The sequence below is a fragment of the Cylas formicarius genome, unplaced genomic scaffold (assembly GCF_029955315.1).
Source record: "Cylas formicarius isolate icCylForm1 unplaced genomic scaffold, icCylForm1.1 PGA_scaffold_4__25_contigs__length_36172078, whole genome shotgun sequence".
In the NCBI taxonomy this organism is placed as follows: Eukaryota; Metazoa; Arthropoda; class Insecta; order Coleoptera; family Brentidae; genus Cylas; species Cylas formicarius.
This window is the reverse complement of record NW_026844334.1, coordinates 13,098,067-13,119,435: the sequence shown is the minus strand read 5'-3', so window position 1 is coordinate 13,119,435 and position 21,369 is coordinate 13,098,067. Positions and strand designations below refer to the sequence as shown.

Sequence of the window (21,369 nt, the reverse complement as noted above, 5' to 3'; positions counted from 1 at the left end):
TTTTTTTTTAATATTTAAAATCATGTCTAGAAATGACGCTTGCAGATCAAATTCGCAAATTTTTGCTAGTTAGTTTTCGTATAATATAATGACAGAGTTATTCGCGCTAAAAATACAAGGTTTTAAAAAGTTTAAGTTTTGTGATTGTTTAAATAATACATATATTATGCAAAAGTTTTAAAGGTATCTAAATTGTATTTTTTTAAATGGAATCCCCTGTATGCTATACCATTAATAGGTCCTAAAATAAGTGTATGTTTTAGTAACCTTTAGGATACCTAAACTTTAATGTAACCTAATTTTAATTTATCAAATATGTCTGATCCAAAAATATATCCTAATCTAATCGCAACTTTAAGTGGCAATAACTTGATTAATTTAAATTGAGCATCGTTTTTTAACTTAGCAAACTTTTCAGTTACCTATATAATGGTGTTCTACAGCTAACTCTTTCGCAGAATAGGCCAAATTATTGTTTTGCATGTTATCTAAATAAATGTTTTATTACTGTAGTTGCCTATGATATTTCCTGCCGCTTTATTTCACACCTACTCATAAAGCTCGAAATGGGCTACCAAAATCATTTCTTATAAGGTTCTTGTCCAAGCTGAAATGTTGAATTTTTTAAATATTTCTTTTACTAATGTTTGTGCTTTCAGATATCTAATTTTCACCTATATTTGGATTTTTTATAATTGAATCAATTACCGTAAAAACATTTTGCTCATCTTCAGCCATGTGTTTTCTTGTATTGTTTTTTTCAACTAACATCTTCCACCTTCCACCTAAACAAGTTTAATATTTTCCTTAAAAACGTCTGCGTTGAGATGGTGATTAATTTTATGAAAATTTTGAACATAAACTCGGAAAGCCAATAAAAAAAGGCATTCTTTTGGGCAAGTCTTCATTTTGACTAAAGGACACATCCACACAATCCACAATACAACAATCACAAAATATAATGACGCTACTGGCAAATGAGACACAACGGATGGCTTAAATAAATTACAAGACATTTCCAAATTCCATGGGCAACGACAAATGATAAATCTTTGATCTGGAAGAAACTTCCACAGACTTTACACATCCCAATAATATATATTTTTTTTAATCTTGTATTTTGTATGTTAGTTGTATGATCGTAGGTTAGAATATACTTCAACATATTGTTCATTTAAAATAAATTTTCGGGCTTGCAATAAAATATTATGAAATCGTAAAATAGCTTAAACATTCTGCTAAAACATGCCAATTCAATTTGGAAGAACCACTTACCCGGCGCCAATGAACATTTTACATAACATTTACTTTAAAAAAATGTATTCCACTTATAGTAAGGCACTGGCTGGTTAACCATACAATATCTACTACTTCTTTATCAACGAAAATAATTGAAAACATTCATCATAATTTTGTTACTCCCGCCTTTTCGAAGCTATCATTTTTTCATGGCAATTTCGTTTCTGTTTATTGTTTTCTAAATGTAGATTTTCCTGGTAAAATCAAGGAAAGCAATCATCATTTGTCATGAAGTATTGTTTTTTCCGCATGCGTTTCTTGGTCGTGACCCCTGACACATATTTGCTTTTGTTATTTTTACGACCGCACTCTGTCATAGAGACGGCGGGGCGCCTATGTTGCTCTGGCCCCGCATATATCCAGTCGAAGAACCGGGGCTAAAATGCGGCAATAAGCCCACTACACCACGCAGCGATAAGATTTATATCGGTCTCTCTTCGCAAGATAGAGTTTTCAAAGTTAAACTTTTCGGAAACCATTAAGGGGAAAAAGGAAGTCTAATATTTAGCTATAGGATTTCGGTCGGGGTCTCGTTCGATTGCCCTTTTTCGTTTTAGTTTGGGCTTACTCAAAACTTAATTAATTTCGATTCTAGCAAATAACATAGAGTGTGACTAAATTTTGTTTCATTTTTGTTGGGAGAAAAAGGGGGGAAAGGATGTCATTTTTTGGCTATTCAGTCACACACTGTCTATCCTTGGATATACCTAGCTCACCTCAATTAATAATAGGCTTTCTGCTTCTCCATATTTTTAAAAAATTAATATCAAAATTATTTTGATACAGGGTTATTCACGCTATACGACGCTAAATATGTTCATTTTTCAATTCTATTATCAAAATAAGAGTGAGTTTCACTAAGATTTTTAATAACAATAGCTTAAGATTTTTTAAACAGTTTGAATTTTGTTAGCATGTAATCTCATTTTAATTTCTCAAATTTACAAAAAGTATTGGAATTATGTCATCAATTATAAAATACTGCTTCTACAGAGTGGCAATATAACTTGATTAATTTAACCGGAACACCTTTTTTTTGCCGAATGCGATGAATTACGCTTTTTGGTACCAATTGGCGTTTTCCCAGATATTTTCTGATATTTGGATATTATTATTGTGTTTTTTTTTAGCCCTAATGAAAATTTTACCCAAAGGAAGGGCTTATTCTTAAAGCTTTATAAAAAAATTAAAAATCTTCTACAATATAATCATTATATTTATGTCATTGTTAAAAGCACCTACATAGTTTTTGTACCCGTTGTCATTTAAAAATGCCACAAGTTGAAACTCTTAATAATAGAATTTGCGCCAATGACAAAACGTGATAAAATATAAAATAAAAATTCACAGATTATCCAATAAATCGACTTTACAGGAAAACCAGATCAAACTGCTGACCTCGTTGTCTAAATACTACGTATCTGTTCTTACGTATCTAAGAAATAAAGTTTGGCTACACACAACCTTAAGGTTTAGGCTCGGGGTTAGATCATAAACTTGATTGAAACATCTTGGTCGTAGCATCCAAATTTGCTATAATATATGGGAAAATAAATTTAATAAAAATATAACTTTGAGACTTTTTCTACTTAAAAATTTATCATAAGAGGACTTTACATACACTAAAACTAAAACCTTTTGCAGTTTGTGGTTGGTATCTGGCAAATATTTGACAAGAATTTCAACTCTATTCCAAATAGAAAATCAGTCCTTTTGTTACATGGTAGGTAGTATCCCTATATCGAAAATATTATACTATTCTGTTGATTCTTCCATCTAGGGGACCATTCCAACATTTAAGATTTTTTTTTGTTTTGAAGTGATTCAGAAACTGCTACTTGTAACCACTGAAGCATTTCCACAATATTTAAGTGGCAAATTTTGAGGTATTCTAAAAAGAAACACTGCAAAATTTTTGACCAAATTTTGCAAATCATGGTTTTGAAAGAACCTCAAAAATACAAAATTCGACAATATATAAAAATGGCAGTGGGTTCTTCATCTACATTTTGGAATCGCTTTAGGGGCCTACGATTTTCATGCTCTTTAAAATGTATTATTCACAATCTCCCTTTTATTCCCATATTTCCCTATCATTTGGCTATGTTCTGAGTGTAAAAAAATGTTTTTTAAATATGCCACATGCATATAAATAAAAACACACTGTTAAACTGATTATCTTTATTAACAAATAGAAAATCCATTAATGAGCAATATTTTATTACTGCACATTTATACAAAATAAAAACAAAGTACAAATATCCTCCTAAAAAATATGCATCATGCTTTCTTTAATCATCGGTAAAAATATCTAGAAGAAATAAATCCTCGGGTAACGGCAAATCCAATAACGAGCGACATCGCACTAAGAGTAAGTATCGAAATAGCTACATATGAGACATCTTCATCGCTTGTCTTATTTTTTTCTTGATTTTTGAGATATTTTGACTGTTTTGGTATATCTGGGAAGTACTTGGCATCAATCCTCTTTATGAAACTTAACAGATTTGGCAAAGTGGTAATGATATTACTAATGTCATTTGATGGAAAAGGTAATTTGGCCAGTGGAGCTATGTAACTGTACAAAATCACATCCAAACTGGTTGGTGCGTTTCCATAAAAATACTCGGATGTACCCAAACGGGTCGCTAAGGAAGATAAACATTCGTTTGCCAACGTAACAACACAGTTCTTCACTAACTCCAAATTGTAGTCTTCTGGAAAACGTCCTTCAATCAGATTCATGGCATTATTTCTAAATCTACTGGTACGAACATAATTTACTGGCATCGGGAGGACTTTCATATACCAAACTTTGGTAAACTCTTCACAATTCCTTTGATCCACCCACAACAAATATTCGAGAACAGTTTTCAGTTTGGTTTGCACAAGAGTGGTGAGGGCAAGCGCTTCGCTCTTCTGTTTCGCATTTAAATTAGCGTCGAGGTTGATATGCAACGTTCTCAAATATAAAATCATGTCATTGAACGATTTGAAATACAAATTTTTATGCACAAACGTAGGCCCGCCGTAAAACATACATGTTTTCAAGTCGCTGAGTAACTTCACTTGCACCGGAATCTTCGCTACCGCGGAATAAAGTATCGATTGCGTGCACTCGATGTCTAAAGATGGTAATCCGTAGTCCCCGTCGTACACGTACAAAGTAAATTTATCCGTTCCACTCATAATTGTTAATTAAAATGTGGAAAACCGAACACACATTCGAATTTAGGTTAATTTTGTGCGGCCTGCGTATTTTGTAGACAGGCAGTCAGCTGACGGCTTATTGATCGGCCGGTAATGCAGATGCCAGAGCTATTCTCGACCGCGTAAAAGGCGCGTTCGAAAATTCGTTCGCGTTCTTCCAATCCTGCAACTGCGCATATTATGGTTGAATCTTGATTTAGCTATAAGAGAATTTGAATTTAAATTTTTAAATAAAAGTGATATTATGTATTCCTAAAAAGTAAGTAAACGGCTGACGCTGACTCATAATTATATGACGATGATCAAAGAAATTAATACAAGTTATTGTCGTAGACACCATTAGCTCAAAGACTTGCAATATCTATTTATTATGGGTAATAGGTAGATATTTTATTACATCGCCACACGAAAGCAGGGTATATATAAGTTATACTTAGGATTTACCTAAGTAATACGTTATAAAGATAGATAAATATCCTTTTACTTTGCCAACGATATAATATCAAACTTCATTACCCATTATCACAAATTGACAGTAATTAGGTAGCTATATGTTTCGCGACAGTAGCTCATTAGATATCGACGAGATTTGACTTTCATTCAATATGAATAGCAGTTGTAGATATACAGCTCCTCCAAAAAACTAACATACATTTTACAATGTTGCCTCCACATGTGCGTATATAAATTACTACGCAAACAGATAAAAACAAAATAAAAATATTATATACAAAAGCAGCCTAATATAGCCTTTAATTTTCGTGTTTGGGTTTACAATGGTATTACTTCAATTTCGTGATATGTTACAGATTTACAGTTTGCTTGTTTTTAATTTTGATTGATAATGGTGAAAATATATGTTACAGAAATGGCGACGAGGTACAGTATTAGGAAAATGATTGGTTCTAGAAATTTGAAAAAAAATACTGCTGGAAATGTAATGATATCTTGAATTTTAAAACTAGATTTCTACTAAAATTTTTGTTAACCACAGTTACAGTTAAAACTAATAAAAACTTTAATGTAATAAAATGGGGTGAGCTGTTCAAACATTTTGCTAAATAAATGTCCATAGTCCAAAAAGTTAATAAAATTGGAATCATTAAAAACGGTTTTTCTTAGACTATAAGTGTCACGATTGTCATTGCTTACCCTGCCACCAGGTGGTGCCAAATGATATTTGAAATCAAAATAAAATGTTATTATTTTTCTTTGTTATTTATTTACAATACATTTGAAGGGCATCAAATTACCTGTTAGCTGACATTTCAATGTTTTATACTATTAAAGGACTAATCCAGTTGTTGAAGACTAACTAAAGTTTGGATTAAAATAATCAGTATTTTTCTTTGATTACGATCAGTTTAAAAAAGACAATTTGAATTAATTAAAATCTCTTTTTAACTATTTCAAGTTTATTAAAATACGTGAAGCCAATTTGGAGATATGAACATTTATTACAGAAAGAAAATATTCGAAAATCCCCCATCATTTTCCGTGCAGAAATAGAGCAAACATCATTAAACAGAAAAGATTTGTATTTTTCTCGGCTTTAAATTGGAGTGCATTTGAACTATGCTATTTACGAATTTTCTGGATTCCACCTACATCGGTTGTTGATAAATTGAACTTCATCATCATCCTGTTGGATTCTTCAGTGGCCTGTGGAAGTTTTTTTTTTAATTTACTCTTTAACTATTTAACATTAGATATTTTTGTAAAAACCGAGATTTAAAATTCAAGATAACAATTACGTCCTTTGGTGGCCATTTAAAGAACTCAAAAATAATGTTCAGCATTTTCTTTACTTACATAACAGTTAATAAATTTTCCGTTTCCTTTTCCACCCTTACAGGGACACCGGGTATGGTAGCTATATGGAGTTTCTTCGTCTATTGGAAAATACGTTGTATGACACCTTCCTTTGGTATCGTGTAAGCCTGTTAAAATTTCTAACCGAGAACGGCTAGTTCACAACAGGGTTCCATAAATAAACTCGCAGAATTCACATTTTTGGTTCGATCGGGAAATTCTTCTCCAATGCAATGTGTGTAGAGAGGGGCGGATAAAATTCTATTCCTGTATATTTGAAAGCCAGCGTTTTGTCAAGAACACCCCACCCCCCCTAGCGTTCTCCGCTTGTTTCTGCATGCGTGTTATATTGCCGATATAATATTTAGGCTTAATTAACTGGGAAACCAAAATTCCTGACGCGCTTCAAATTTTCAATTATTATTAATTAAAACCGCAGGTATTTTATCGTAGGGTTCAAGGGTCGGTATATAAAGTAATCCCATATAGCTATAAGATAATATTGTGGCCCTACTACGGTAAAAAATGATGCGCCACAGACGGCTATAATATTTTCCTAGAGAAGGTGTGGATCTTTTGCTCATGCGTCAACCCCCAACTGATAAATTTTTGTAAGAACGCAAGATCAATCTCTGAAATCCGAACATAATTGGCAACGCTGAGGTGAGTAATTACTATTGTCGCAAAACAAATCATTTTTGGTGTCAATATCTCCTTACCGTACTCACAAACTTGTATAATTTGTGCTTTCAATACTTTGTTCGTTCACGAAATTACAGCAAATGTGACAAATATGAGAAGCTAATAGGATCCTAGAAAAACAAAGATCTATATTTTTAGGTACACTTAAATAGTTACGAAGGATGTTTGGGTAATATGTTTTAGTGAGCAGGAATTATAGGAAATATAAGAAAGCAATTAAGCTACAAGTTGAATTTTTACTAGAACAAGCATAAGAAATACCCCGTGTCAATTACTGTCTATAGAAAATACTTCTTGAACATTTTTTCACTTAGATGTTTCATGTGCGATATCTAACATTTCAAAGTTATTTCAATGGAGGTTAAACCTATATATAAGTTTCTGAAAACGAACGCTTTTCGCCGATCTCCAAAAAAAAATAAGCTTACATAAAAAAATACATGTAGAAATTGCATCGTATCTACAGTGCTCGAAGAACAAAAACAACTCTGCATTGTTTTTCCAGACGTTAATTCCTTTTTGCCTGAAGATGTAGGGCGATCTGGAATATTTTGAGAAACTACTGCCGTAAAAATGCCGCATCCAAACATCGACGATCTGTCAGCGGCCATGTTGATTGTTGAAAGCCGCAAGGTCTTATGGGTCCTACGTCAAAATTTGTCATTCGAGCTGCCATTGGTTAAAAATTTTCTCAAAAAATGTTTACATAGTTATATGTCTAGTATCTATGTGAGTAATCCCGATGGCTACACTTCAAAACAAGCATGTTAAAAGAATGTATCAATTCAATCTATCTCAACCTCCCAACAAGTAATTGGATTTAAATTTTTATTGCCGACCGGTTATTTATAGTTATTTGTTTCGCTAAGGTGGATACATATTTTATCATTGTCGCCGCGAGATGTCTTTTCAAAGCGATTTTATCAGTAGTTTCATTCTTCAAAACGGCTAGTTTGCAGGGGATTCAACGCTTGAAAATTACCTGTCAACGAACCACCCTTTTACCGGATATGAATTATTAAGTCGCTTTATGACGTATCCTGTTTTCGTTACACAACATTACGATATAATAAAAACTGAAGTTATAAAAGGGGAGGCCGCCCCGTTTTTGGTAATTCCGCGGGAGCTCGTAAAAGTAAGAGCGTCTTACCTAGCGCTCCTTAATTACACGATAAGATTATCATTAACTCGGAAGGCCGTTATGCCGAAATTGGTTTTGCCGGTTGACAAAAAGTATTTCGAAACTTTGGACGTTTGCTTATATTCCACTCGGAATTAATGACAGTTGTAGAATAATAATAAAACTGCTGAGGTAACGGACCTCTATATAAATATTAAGTCATTAGTGCATATGAACACTAAAAGATGTCGCTTTATGCTGAAGTGCAGCGATACTTTTTAGGAAATATTTAGGTGTTTGAAATAGATGTTCTCAACTATGAAAAATAAATCAGATTATTGGAATAATCTGAATTCCGATTACTTTTTCAAATGTTTGAGTTGCTTTTTACAAAAGTTCTGGATTCCTCCTGTGTCGGTTTTTGCTGAGTCGAAATTGCTAACGTGTTGAACTGTAAGTGTTTTTGTTCGGACTTAATGGCCGTCGTTGAGTGGAATTTCTTCCTAACGTTTCGCTAGCACGAGCGGCTCGCTTCTTCTGAGGTGATTCCATCTTCGATGTTCGACGCAGACTGACGCGCCCCCGGCCGTAAGTTGTATTTATGCCAGCGGAGTCGCGGAGGGGAGGGACGGGACATTTTAACTCATGAGTGGTTGTGACTACCGGGGCTGTCCTTGTGTTCCTTAAGATGGGGTTCCAAATTTGTTTGAGCTGCAGTGTCTCTTCTTTTCTATTGAAATTATTTGTATGTTTATAGATTTCTATTGCTTCTCGTACGAGGCGGGCTTGATAGCCCGAAGTAGGCTCAAGAATCCTGGCTTCCCCAAAAATAATGTTTTAGTCCCCTTCACTGAGCGATGTGTCCGTTTGTTCCAGTCTGCAGTTTCTCCGATGTTCCTTTATCCTGGTTGCGACAGATCTTTTTGTCGTTCCAACGTACACCTTTCCACACGTGCATGGTATGCGGTAGACTCCGGCGGCTGACAGTGGATCTCTCTTGTCCTTGGCTGATCTTAGCGTATGTTGTATTTTCCTTGTTGGTTTAAATATTGTGTTAATATTATGCTTTTTCAATATTTTTCCGATCCTGTCTGTCACTCGAGGAATAAAAGGTAGATAAGCACTCGCAACCGTTAGTTGTTCACCCGGGTCTCGTCGTGAGGCAGTTCTGGGCCTCATAGCCTTATCGATATCAGATATCCTGTATCCATTTGATTGAAAGGCTTCTTTGAGATGATCTAGTTCTGCTTCCAGGTGTTGTGGATTACTTCGGGCTATTACACCTACCTCGTAGGATAAGCAATAGAAATCCATAAACATACAAATCATTTCAATAGAAAAGAAGAGACACTGCAGCTCAAACAAATTTGGAACCCCATCTTAAGGAACACAAGGACAGCCCCGGTAGTCACAACCACTCATGCGTTAAACTGCCCCGCCCCCTCCCCTCCCAGGCATAAATACAATTTACGCCCGGGAGCGCGCCAGTCTGCATCCAACATCGGAGATGGAAGCACCGCAGATGAAGCTAGCCGCTCGTGCTAGCGAAACGTCAGGAAGAAATTACACTCAACGACGGCCATTAAGCCCGAACAACAGTTCAAACGCTGGCCGCGAAAGCTTTAATCATTTTATTGCTAACGTGTTGCCAATCATCTTGTTGGCTTCTTAAAAGCTTGACAGAAACTAGCTCGCATTTTACTCTGTAGAAGAATTCTTCTACCAACTAAAAATTCTATAGAAATTTTAACAGCGACTCAGATCTTTACCTATCCCCAATATGGGAATCAGTCATCCGAGACGACGTTTATGCTCCTTATTTAGCTCCGTCCCCGTCAAACAATATAAAAGCAGGTACGGAATAAAATACGACCCAGTTTCAGTCAAGCTCTGAAGATGCCAACAGGATCATTGGCGAAACGTTAGCAAGTTCGACTCAGCAAAAACCAGTTTTTTGGAAAAATGTTTCGGTTGTTACTAAAACTAAAACATTAAAAAGTCATCTGCGGTTCCTCAATTTTTCAGAACACCGCCACCTCTTAGCTGTTTGGAAATTACCGCATTTAAAATAATATGTCAATAGGACTTTTGTTGGATTGTTCCCTGGTGCATGTTACTGAAATGGTTTCCTATATTATTTTTATTTTATTAGCCTATTTTGTTTAACTATATATTTTTCACACATCAACGTGCAGAAGTTATTGGGATATATTGTTTTAATTACATTTAACTGAACTTAACCCTAATATAGGCGATTGTAATGCGAATGTACGTTTTAAAGAAGAGTCTAAATGAATTAGTAATATTTAAATTGACCAGAAATGAAAATAACTACTTAAGGGCGATTTTATTGCAACTAGGGTGGTTATCTTCAAATGCAGGGGTTGTTGTCAATCGCACCTCTAGCAACCGTTGAAAAATGTCCAAATTAGTTGCGAATGCAGCATAGATAAAGACAGATGAAGTGGTTAAACTCTATTAAAAAATGATGTAGACTATCGACCCTGATTGGCTAGATTTAGAAGCAACAATATCAGTATCCCTAATTAATTTACAAAAGTCAAGTTTTTCGAAACCTAATAACAATAATAAAGTTACTATTTTTCGCATTCTATTTATAAAAGAGAAACAAATGCTTTAATCCAAGATAATGGACTTAAGTTATATTAAAAAGCCAGACCAAGACGATACTGTAGTACAAAACAATTAGCATTCCTTTTTAAATATTGCCATCACTACAAACTCTATATTAAGCTGTTGGCCAAGGTATATCATTGCATATTAAAGTTTTTTATGTAATCTATCGAAAATGTGCTTGCAGTGTACTGGTTGATGGAAACGTCAATAGTCTACGTATTGAAAGAACATACATGCACCTGGACCCCATCCAATTTGAATGTAGAAGGGTACTTTCGCGGGAACAGTTTCGCAAATTTTGCATACCGTAAAGGGAAAACTTTGTAGATGCAGATAATTAATGCGGCCCACTTAACTTCCGATAGGTATTCAATAACTTCGGACAATTCCATTAATTTGTATCGAACAATCGATGCGGAATCCGCACCGCAAGGATCGGAAATTTGGCGTGTTAGGCAGCTATAACGAAATTCCATATGCGCGATAATATGTCGGGAAGATATGGCGACCTGATTAAACATTTAATAAAAGTGCACCGGAAGTCTACCTTTTCCGCATTTAATAACTATCAAAGTATGATCGATTGAGTTTTAAAAGCACCGAGGTTGTTAACTCCCTCCATACCATATCATACATATTATTTATTTCGTCTTTTTTAAACTTCCTTTGAATTCTGTCACTAGACTAAAATCCTAGAAAGCTTTTGAATTATTTTTTATTGTTTTGCTAAATATATAAACTACAGGTATAGTTACAATCCCATATAAGATATAACCTCTCTATCCAAGGCATCCTTTTCCTGTAGATTTCGCTCATTTATTAATCTTCTGATGGTTTGATTCAACGATCTACGTAGTCTGCCTTGTTTTCTTTCTCCTGATCGTCTCCACTGAAATATTCTTCCGAGTCATCTCTCTTCAGGCATTCTAGAGTGTCCAAACCATTTCATTCATTCAGGTCACATGCATCCTTATCGTCAGCGAAAAACAATGCGAATAGAATATCATTATCACCTCTCGGGATTCCCATTCCGCTACATCGTACTTTCCAACTTTTAAGCACAGCTGCCACATATAGATTAAATTGTGAGGAGACATACTGCATCCCTGTCTGTCCATTTTTAATCTGCACTGTGTTGTCGCTATACATTTCTATAATAGTCTGTAACAGGTGATCATGTATGTTTAAGTCTTTTAAAACTTCCCACAGCTTTGCTCTCGAGACAGTATCATAGGCCTTTTCTAGATCCACAAATGCCAAATGCAATTGATTATCTACTGCTATGACATTTTCTGTCAGCTGTTGTACAATAAATAGGTTGTCTGTACAGTTATGTACATAGTTATGTAGCAGTAAAGTATTAAAAAATGTTATGTTAATTTTTAATTTTGAATATTTAGAAAATATGTTAAAAATCTGAATATTAAATATAGTATGTTAATTGCATGTTCCTTTATATACATAGCAAACGCTGCAATCGCTATCAGGGTTAAAGAGACATACATTTTGCTCGACTATTTTAATGTAACTTCGAAAATATGTATTGTATTAAAAGTTTCTTTTGAATTACCAAAAAAACGTAATACATCTAAAAGAGAATCTAAACTCCAAAATGATAATAATAATCTTTTTGGAAAAGTCACTATATTTTTCAAATGACTGAAACAACGACTAACCACGACCGATTTGATATTGAAATTTGATGTCTGTATGATCATCGTAATATGTAAGGAAGTAAACCTAATTTCACCGGCACAGTTAGTGCTTGGGGTGAAAAAGCGATATTAGCGCTCTTCTTTGTCAGTAAAGGAAAGTACGAAACTCGCAACGGCACGGGCATAAACATAAAACTGCTCTAAAGTTTAATTAGTATTTTCCTGAGAAAAATTTCAAAAGGTTACTGATAGTGTAAATTTTTATGGGTCCAGTAATTAAAAAGTATTCTTAACTGCTTCTCTTTAAAACATTTCACTTTAGTCCCTGCGGTTCTCTTTACGGAAAATTTTTAATATTTTAAGTATGTAAAGTGTGTCTCAAAGTATATAAGTATATACGTGGTATAACGTCATCAATCGATCAACAGGTTATTATTGGGTGACCATTTAGTGACATTTTCTTGTTCTCTATTGACTGTCCTTGCCCTTAACACTAATCGAATAAATCGTGACACCGACGCTTTAAAAAAAAACAACATTCTAAAAAAAACCTACTCCGAATAAAAAAAGAAAAAAGAAAATAATTTTCGTACTTTCGATAAGTAACTTATCCTATTTGCAAGCTAATGTAATATTAACAGCGAAGCCAAAGACTTTGGGCTCGGAGTCATCCCTCGGAATATTGAAAAAACCCCAACTTTGTTTTTATCACTTCTGTCGGCTTATTTCTTATTCACCCCACCGACGTTTTTGTCTCTGCAATCCAAAATAATCCAGTTTCGCGCAACTTTTTGCCGGGTTCTTCGACCCGCTAATTTTCTTTTCCACTTTCCGTTATCGGCGATACTATACATCCATCTCGATGCCAAGTTGTTAACTTGCCAATCCGCAAGTTTCCGATAAGTGTAATTAAAGTCGATAAAATATTCTTTTTTTAAAGAACGGAATCATCGAATTACTGACCCCAGAAGAGTAGAAGGGCACGTCTTATTGTCTTTGGGCAATAAAATATTCGTTTTTTTTAACACTTTGACGATAGCAAAATTCGACTTCTAAATTTGGATAAGTAAAACATAAAAAACGAGATCAAATGTCAAATGGCCTTTGTGTGCTCTCATTTGTCCAACATATTTTCCAAGACTTCATCCCTTTGGAGTCCGATATATTACTAGAGTATATGAAGAGACAGGGATTTCTCGGGAATCAATCCGCTCAGTTTTGAAAGAATATAAATATAATGCATTTAAATTTCGTAAAATTCAAAATCTAAGTGCAGAATAATATTAAAGGAGGATGCAGTTCATAATTTTTTGATAAACATTTTTGGGACTGATGAAAGTTCGTTTACTACGAGAAAGGATTGGAATAGACAAAATACGCGATTGGTCTTTAAATAATCCTAGACTAATACACGTAATAAAAACCCAGGGGTGTGGTGTCATAAATGGGCATATTTGGGGTCCGATATTTATAGATCAAAAGTTAACTCTTAGAGCACCAAATAGAACAATATATAGAAGATTTACCCCTAAATATAAAAGCGCTGTTTATATGGCAGCAAGACGGTGCGCCTCCTCACAATGTTGTGCAAGTTAAAAATTTTCTTGACATGGAATATCCCACGGGTTGGATCAGTAACGACGGAACTATGGATTGACCAGCCAACAGCTCCGACTTAACTTTAAAGGATTTTTTCTTTTGGGAACACATAAAAAATCAGGTGCACCGAACTCCTTGCATTAATGTCGTGGAACTTCGGCAAAGAATTTCAGAGGCAATCAATCAGTTACGAGCCAAGTCGGAAACGTTAGTTACTGGACAAGACATCATACAATTAGTGTATGAGAAATCTGTTTAGGAAAATGGTGGTCACTACAGCAATATTTAGAATAAATAAAAACTAAAAGTTCAGATTATCACGAAATTATCTATTTTGACATGTCAATTGTTTCGACAACACCGTGTCTTTATCAAATCAATCAATCAATATCAATTTATTTTTTTTAATTGTATTTTATTTATTTTTGATAAATGGATTTTCATGAAGTAAAAGCCACCTCAGTTCAATATTTATAATAGTTAAAGAATTTTTTACTTTAGTGTGTCTTGTCATTTTTAGTGTTTTTGTTCGACTTTAATTTGTAAATAATAATTTTTGTCGCAGTCAGTCACGGCACTCTTTGTAATTATATAAAAAATTTCTGTTTTTGCCGATTTGTCAAAAACGAGTGGACTAAATTATAAATATAAAATATAAAGTGTGCTACAACATTGTAATCGGAAAAAGATATTCTATTAAGCACGTGTATATTATAAAAAGTGTTCAATAAAAAAAAATGATGTAGGTATATATGTCCGGAAATTGTTAGTCTTTTGTTTTATACATTACATACATATATTATACATACATTTTATAGATTTTGTTTTGTTGTTGACCTTGACATCTCAAAAACAAAAAAGTTACAGCTGATTACAATGTTATCAAGATAAATTGAACGCACTGTACACTGTTATTGTTGAATATCTTCGTTATGAGTAAAAATGCACTTGCGGTTTGCGGATTATGGTGCTACTTTGTTGTGAAGCGAAAGATGCCCCAGCATTTTCTTATCCCATTGCGTTTCTGGGCTACGGGCTGATTTTAAAAAATTCGTGATTTGCGACACCCCTGATATCTTTATTCAAATTTAGAATAGAATCGAATGCAGTAGCCAGTTTTTTCAGATTTTTTTTAATTGTTGAATTATGACATAACGTTGTGTATTTTGAAATGGCACACCCTCTATAATTTTACTTCATTTTAATGCATCCGCTTCCGAATATACATGTACGATTTGTTTTTAATTTTAGTTGTTAAAGGGCAATTTTTGTTCTAATTCATTATGTTAAAGAGTTGGCTCTGACCGAAACAAAAAAAATGCTTTGTCTGTCGAATTATCGATGTTATAATAGTATATTTGCAACAAGTGTCGTAATTTTATTTGGCACGAGCGGAGCGAGTGCTTAATTAACGAATGACTTAAAAAGTTTACCAAACGTGGTGCATACTATACTTTTTCTACCACCGTTAGATTTTGGGTATATTTTGTAAAACAACATGAATACATTCATTGTCATGGCCGTCAGAATTGACAAACGACAAAATTCAAGGCGTGGGAAATATCTCCGAAAATATCCTATTGCTCCCAAACCCGTGCGGTGAAGTCCCGGAAATGTCCGAAATGGGAAACGAAGCTGACGTGGTAAAATGACACTTTCCATAAGCTAAAGCGTGTATAATTGGGTATTTTACACAAGGGAGTAGAAATTTAAGTTAGTTCTTAATTTGCATCTCGGGGACCGACAACGAAGACTGGAATTTCATTGCTATCTACAAAATATCAACAGATAGAGAGATTTTTATAGGAACATTATCTGATCTGATGAAGCTTATACCAGAAGCATTTTAAATAGGCAAACTAGTTTTTACTAGCCCCAGGAAAACGAACATGTTGAATATTCTCGAGAACAACAAGGCAAACTCGGCTTTAGTATTTCGTGTTTTATTTTAGGAAGTTATATAAAATTTTATATATACGAAGGTAGCCTCTCCGCAAATATGTGCTCATCTCCGCTAAACAGTGATTGCCACATGCGGTCCCATCAGATGGCCACCCAAGCCTCCCCCCTGAAGATCTGCGAAATGCCGCTGAAAAGCAATTAAGAAATGTGCAAGCCCGCCCCATTATCACCTAATGCGTTAGGCAGAACAAGAAAACTATAGCAACACTGGATTCAATATAATGTTGGTTTATGTGAGCAGTTTCCTTAGCTGTAAAGTTAGATTTACGTTTCGATTAATTTTTTTTTCTAAGAAATACAATTTTGAAATTAATACATTTTTAAACTAATTTTGCCAGAGGAAAATAGATAACATAGACAAAAACACTTCTTGAATATTAAACTAACCGATTGTTAAATATATAAAATTACGGTATAATATAATTAATAAATATATTATTTAATAATAATTATAATAATAATTTGTTTGAATTGTGTGGAGTAATATAAGAAGTCATATTAAAATGTAATAGTTAATGCAGACCTGAATTAACAATAAAATATTTGGGAAGCCATTAGTGGATGCAATACAATAACGTAAAATTATACGGGGTATCCTTCCAAAAAACACAACTTTAATTAAAAAAAATATCTGAATAAACAAGTTACTGCATTACATTTTACGTAAAAAAAAATCTCTATAGAAGTATAGATATAAACTTTAATTTTAATTGTGATGCCTTCCAACTTTAGATTTATTACTTCAACGGCCAAACATGTAAAATTGACTCTGGTCGTGAAAATTATAATAAATAAATGTCTACGTATATTTACAAAAAATCTTTGCGACCAAATGATTTCTTTATTATTGTTGAAAAATGCTTGACAAATGAGAATTATTTGGGAGCAAATAATCCTAATAAGTCTCATATGCACAATGAAAATAGAGCACATTTGTTGGGGATTATTTTTTTAATTCTTACTGAACTAAAGTATGGTTGTTGCAAGAATTTTCTATTTGCCAAGACAAGTTTTACACAATTGCAAGAAATATGTTTGTATTATTACAATTCTACTTTATTTATTGCAACAAAAGGGGTATACTAGATACAATTACACATTTATTTGCGACGAGTTTTCTTTGAAGTAACAAAAGTGAAATATTTATTTCAAGCAACGTAAAGTTAATTAACACTATAGGGAAGGAGCAACTTGCGAACTATAATAGTTAATTAAACGAAAAGTAGCGAAAGTCAAGGTTTGGCAAAATCAAATTAGCTATCTTAAGGTCGGTTTCTTCGCGTAGCTGCTTGTCGGTACTCGATTCATTTGGATCAGGCACCAGTAAATTGCGAGGCACTAATTTTACAATTTCGGTAAAATTTGGGCAACTTTTTTATTGATTATTAAAAAAATATTCTATATAAAAAGTTGTGGTGCATGATGCTCCTAAATCTACAATATCCAGAGATATTAATTTGTAAGAGCAAGAGCAATGTAGGTGTAACCTTAGTGACTTTTGGAGCTTCTGCAATGGTAAAGGGTTGTAATGTTATGCCATATTTTCTTACTTTCTCTTTTTTTGCACTTATTGCTACTTCTATCTAAGCAGATGTCTAAAATAACCCATTCTTTAAATTTATTTTCTTCAATGGAAACAATGTAACCTACCTTTACTTGAAGAACAATAGGTTTCCTGGACTCAGCAATATCAGATTTCCACTTTTTAAGTTTGTTCCCCTTCCCATTCAGATGATAATTTATCTACTATCCACATTCACAATCAGCCTGTAACATGGCAGCAATAAAAATGACGAATGTCCAAAAAAAAACGGTTACTGACGTCAAAAAGATTATGCTTCCGGGAATTAGAGATTTACTTGAAACAAATAAATTTTAATTTGAGGAAATATGGTAACCAACCAATAACTTGACATTCGCTTTATTCCAAGCAATATTTCTTGTATTCCAGATAATACTAAACTTATGTGAGGCTAAGAATTGTTAATCTCGGTTTGTCGAAAATTTCAGCAAAATTTTATTGGCACAATCAGAATATAACTTACAAAATTGTGGATTATTGAATTAAATATTTTAGTTAAGTTAATTAATTAAGTTAATTAATTCAGCTCAAGGAAAAATTTTTCTCTTTGTGGTAAGCTCGCTGTAACATACGCACAGAATAAGACATTTGCTGACGTTAATCTAAATACCGAAAAACATCCGATCTTGTTCCGAGACATCCAGCTAAGCACTAGTATGCCCTGCGCTAAGTGTCCCAAATTAGGACATTTCATACGGAATTTTAGGAATTAGTAATTTTCCCGTAGAATTTTTTCAAAATTTATTATTAACATGTGCTCATTTTTCTTCACACTAAAGGGGAACACTTCAATTGTTTCATTCACTATTTATTTAGAATGCGGTTGACGAATTGAAGACTACTCAGCAACTTGAACGATTGTTTTCGTATTCGATTACCGATAGTTTGCAATTTTCGTGCTTTACTTGAGATAAATCCGGTGAAGCAAGACAAACTTTCAGCTCGCACCTGAAACGCCAAATTGGCATTTGCGTCCTAAACCCGACTAAAACCGCAAACGTATGATTCCTCGGGGTACATCGAACAGGTAAGTGTGGAATCTTGTACGCGCAAAGCCACCCTTTTACTGTTTTAGAACGCTAAGTGGTGATCGTAAAAAAACGCGAGCGCCATCGAGAAAAACGAAATCCACATCGTTCGCGAGGGTCTCAGATTAATGGGCGTCATAAGTTCCCTAGTTTTCTCTTCCGACGAATGCTTTCTTTTTTCCGTCAGAATGTTTTGAGACCCCTACGTCTAGCCGTTCTAAAATGAGCAAATGAGCATTTTGACGAATATAAGAATAAAATTAAAAATTTTGGGAATCGCACGTTTTAAATGTATTGTTAAAAAATTCTCAGTAGACTTGAGTCATAATCATATTAATATGAATATATGCATGGTTTTGGATTAAACTTATTATTATAGGCAACTTATTATTATAGGCAATATGGCCGCAAGGACGGCAGAAATTGATTTCTACACACTTAATTCATTTTCCTCCAAGCATTTAGCTCAATCTGACCATATTTTGAGAAAATACAGCCGTAAAAATACCACACCTAAACTAAAACTGTACTACGGTAACAGGCGTTATTGGTTGAAGACATTTGTTTCATGATGGCTTTGAAAGTTCCAGTATTATCATCATACGCTTACGGAATGAAACCTGTCAAAGTTTCCTAAGGGTTTTAGGGTCATTTTCAGTCATATGTTCAGAAACAAATTAAATAATCATATTCTAGGCAAGAGCCTAGCGTCAAGGATGCCACTTTGGCTTCGACTTTGCGTACGTGTAATCCAGTGGATTCAAACTTAACTCACAATATTTGACAATGGGAAAAGACGGCTAGCAATGGTTACTGTTCTCTTTTCTTTCTCTTGCTCATTTACATAAATGCTTGATTTACCGATGTATTATTACTGAAATGATTTTACTCACTGTCCTTGTTGATAACAATAATCCCTTTAAATATTTGTATAAAATGAAATTTATAGTAATCTAATTTTTGAGGAAACCTTCGCAAATAGCGAATGCCAGATTTTCGAATTAGAAAATTCAAAAAAATATATTTAGCTCTTTCGGAGAATTAAAAAAATGATTGGAAAGTTTATCGTCCAGAAAATAGCAGTGTGTTATTTACACGTATTTTAATAAATTTATGTTTAATTAACCGATGTTTTTTTAAGTAAAGAATACCAAGATATCGTGATCGTTTTTTTGCTAAATATATTAAAGTTTCCAGTTTTATTAATTGTTGTAAGGATCTCTAACGAGTAATGTAAGTAACACAAACTGAAAAAAAAGTAGCTAAAATAAACCAAATAAAATTATATAAGATGTTAATAGTAATAAAGAAAAAAAAAAAGGTTTCACCTGATTTCTGAAATAATTTTCTGAAAACCGTTAATAAATATACTAACTAATATAAAAACTCAAACAGGTTGAAGAAGTGAGAAATAATGTAAACAATCTCTAATTAAAATTATGTGCTAGTATTAATAACGTGTTAAATTTGCTTGGTTTGACAGATAGAGTTCAGTAGTGTTAACAGTACGTATATGTCTTGACGTATACGTTAGTGGATGAATTCATCGATCGAATAAGTTTAATGCGAAGAAAAACAGTCCGAAACAAAAGCAAAAAAAATCTGTGGATACACACTCACGTCACAATGTAATCCATATTTCAGGGCGTATCCGCAAACCGTTTGTTAGTTGTGTCGATAAGTTTTTTTTTATTTAAATTTTGTCGACGAACCAACTTAATTCAGTAAACTATAATTGAAGGAGAACTTATTTTAATCTCTTCGATGTTTTGATGTTCCCATGTTTGAAACTTGAATCCTTCCGAATTTCTGTTAAACTTGTGAATTCACTATAATCTCTGATTGGTGATGGTTGAACCGCTGAAAGTTAAGTTGTCTGTCTTTGTTATTATTGGTTATTACAGATAGAAAGGATAACGTGTCCTATAAATCAAAGCCGCCATATCTTCCGATATGGCCCAATAAATCTTATCTTAATAAAAGTGTACCAAATCCTTGGTTTTAGTTTATTAATCTTTTCAAGTTTAAAGATATATCTCCTGATTTTGATCTGAAGTGAATTTAATTATTACATTCCTTCAAGATATCCAAAAGAAACAGACACCTTGACTTAATCCTTTTAAAAGTACACTGTGAATTTTTAGAGATAGCACAGGCTTTCATAATTCTGCGCTCGATTTTCGTCAAACAAAAGTTGCCATTTTCAGCTGGTTTTGGTTTTGAGATACCCAATAGAATAGAAAATTTAGCCACCTCAGTTACCTTTTTATTTTATATCCCTGTAGCGCAATGGGATGATGAAAATTTTCTTCTAATTTTTTTTTAATTGATTACGCTTTTTGTACGCTTTAAGTACATTTTTTGAACAAACTTATATTATGACATTTAAAAAAACATACTTATTTTCTATTATTATTATCAATAGAATACAAAAACATTAAACCTAAAAAACTGTTCAAACTCAACATTTAGGGGCATACTTGGTCTAGGTAAAACGTAGAAACCAGAATTCAGTAGTGTACTTCCATTTTTATACAAAGTGTAAGTAAAAATGTACAGCTTTTTAAAAATTTGATTGAGCTTCCATAAGATCAAGAACTCGTCAAGATAATAAAGAAAAGGAAGATACATGAACAAGGTCAGAGGACAAGACTAGATGAGTTTCTACTAAATAAGTGTCTTTAATCCAAGTCAATAGTCAGTCAAGTCAATATATTATCTTATCATATATCCGTATTGAAATATCGATTCCAGTAGCGAATG

General features: G+C 33.5%; 2 protein-coding genes across 2 annotated transcripts in view; one reads left to right on the top strand and one right to left on the bottom strand.

Annotated features, from left to right (window-relative positions):
* The window catches only part of LOC132701093 (semaphorin-2A), an 836,804-nt gene that overhangs the window by 336,561 nt on the left and 478,874 nt on the right, over nucleotides 1–21,369 (top strand). The gene's annotated exons all lie outside the window — the stretch shown is intronic.
* LOC132700952 (metaxin-1) lies at nucleotides 3,485–4,574 on the bottom strand. The gene has a single exon (XM_060668551.1). It carries the CDS (start codon nucleotides 4,486–4,488, stop codon nucleotides 3,595–3,597), a length of 894 nt encoding a protein of 297 aa, XP_060524534.1. The 5' UTR covers nucleotides 4,489–4,574; the 3' UTR covers nucleotides 3,485–3,594.

Bases quoted from the DNA above. Each gene is read 5' to 3' on its own strand.
- LOC132700952 (XM_060668551.1), bottom strand. From the start codon at position 4,488: ATGAGTGGAACGGATAAATTTACTTTGTACGTGTACGACGGGGACTAC.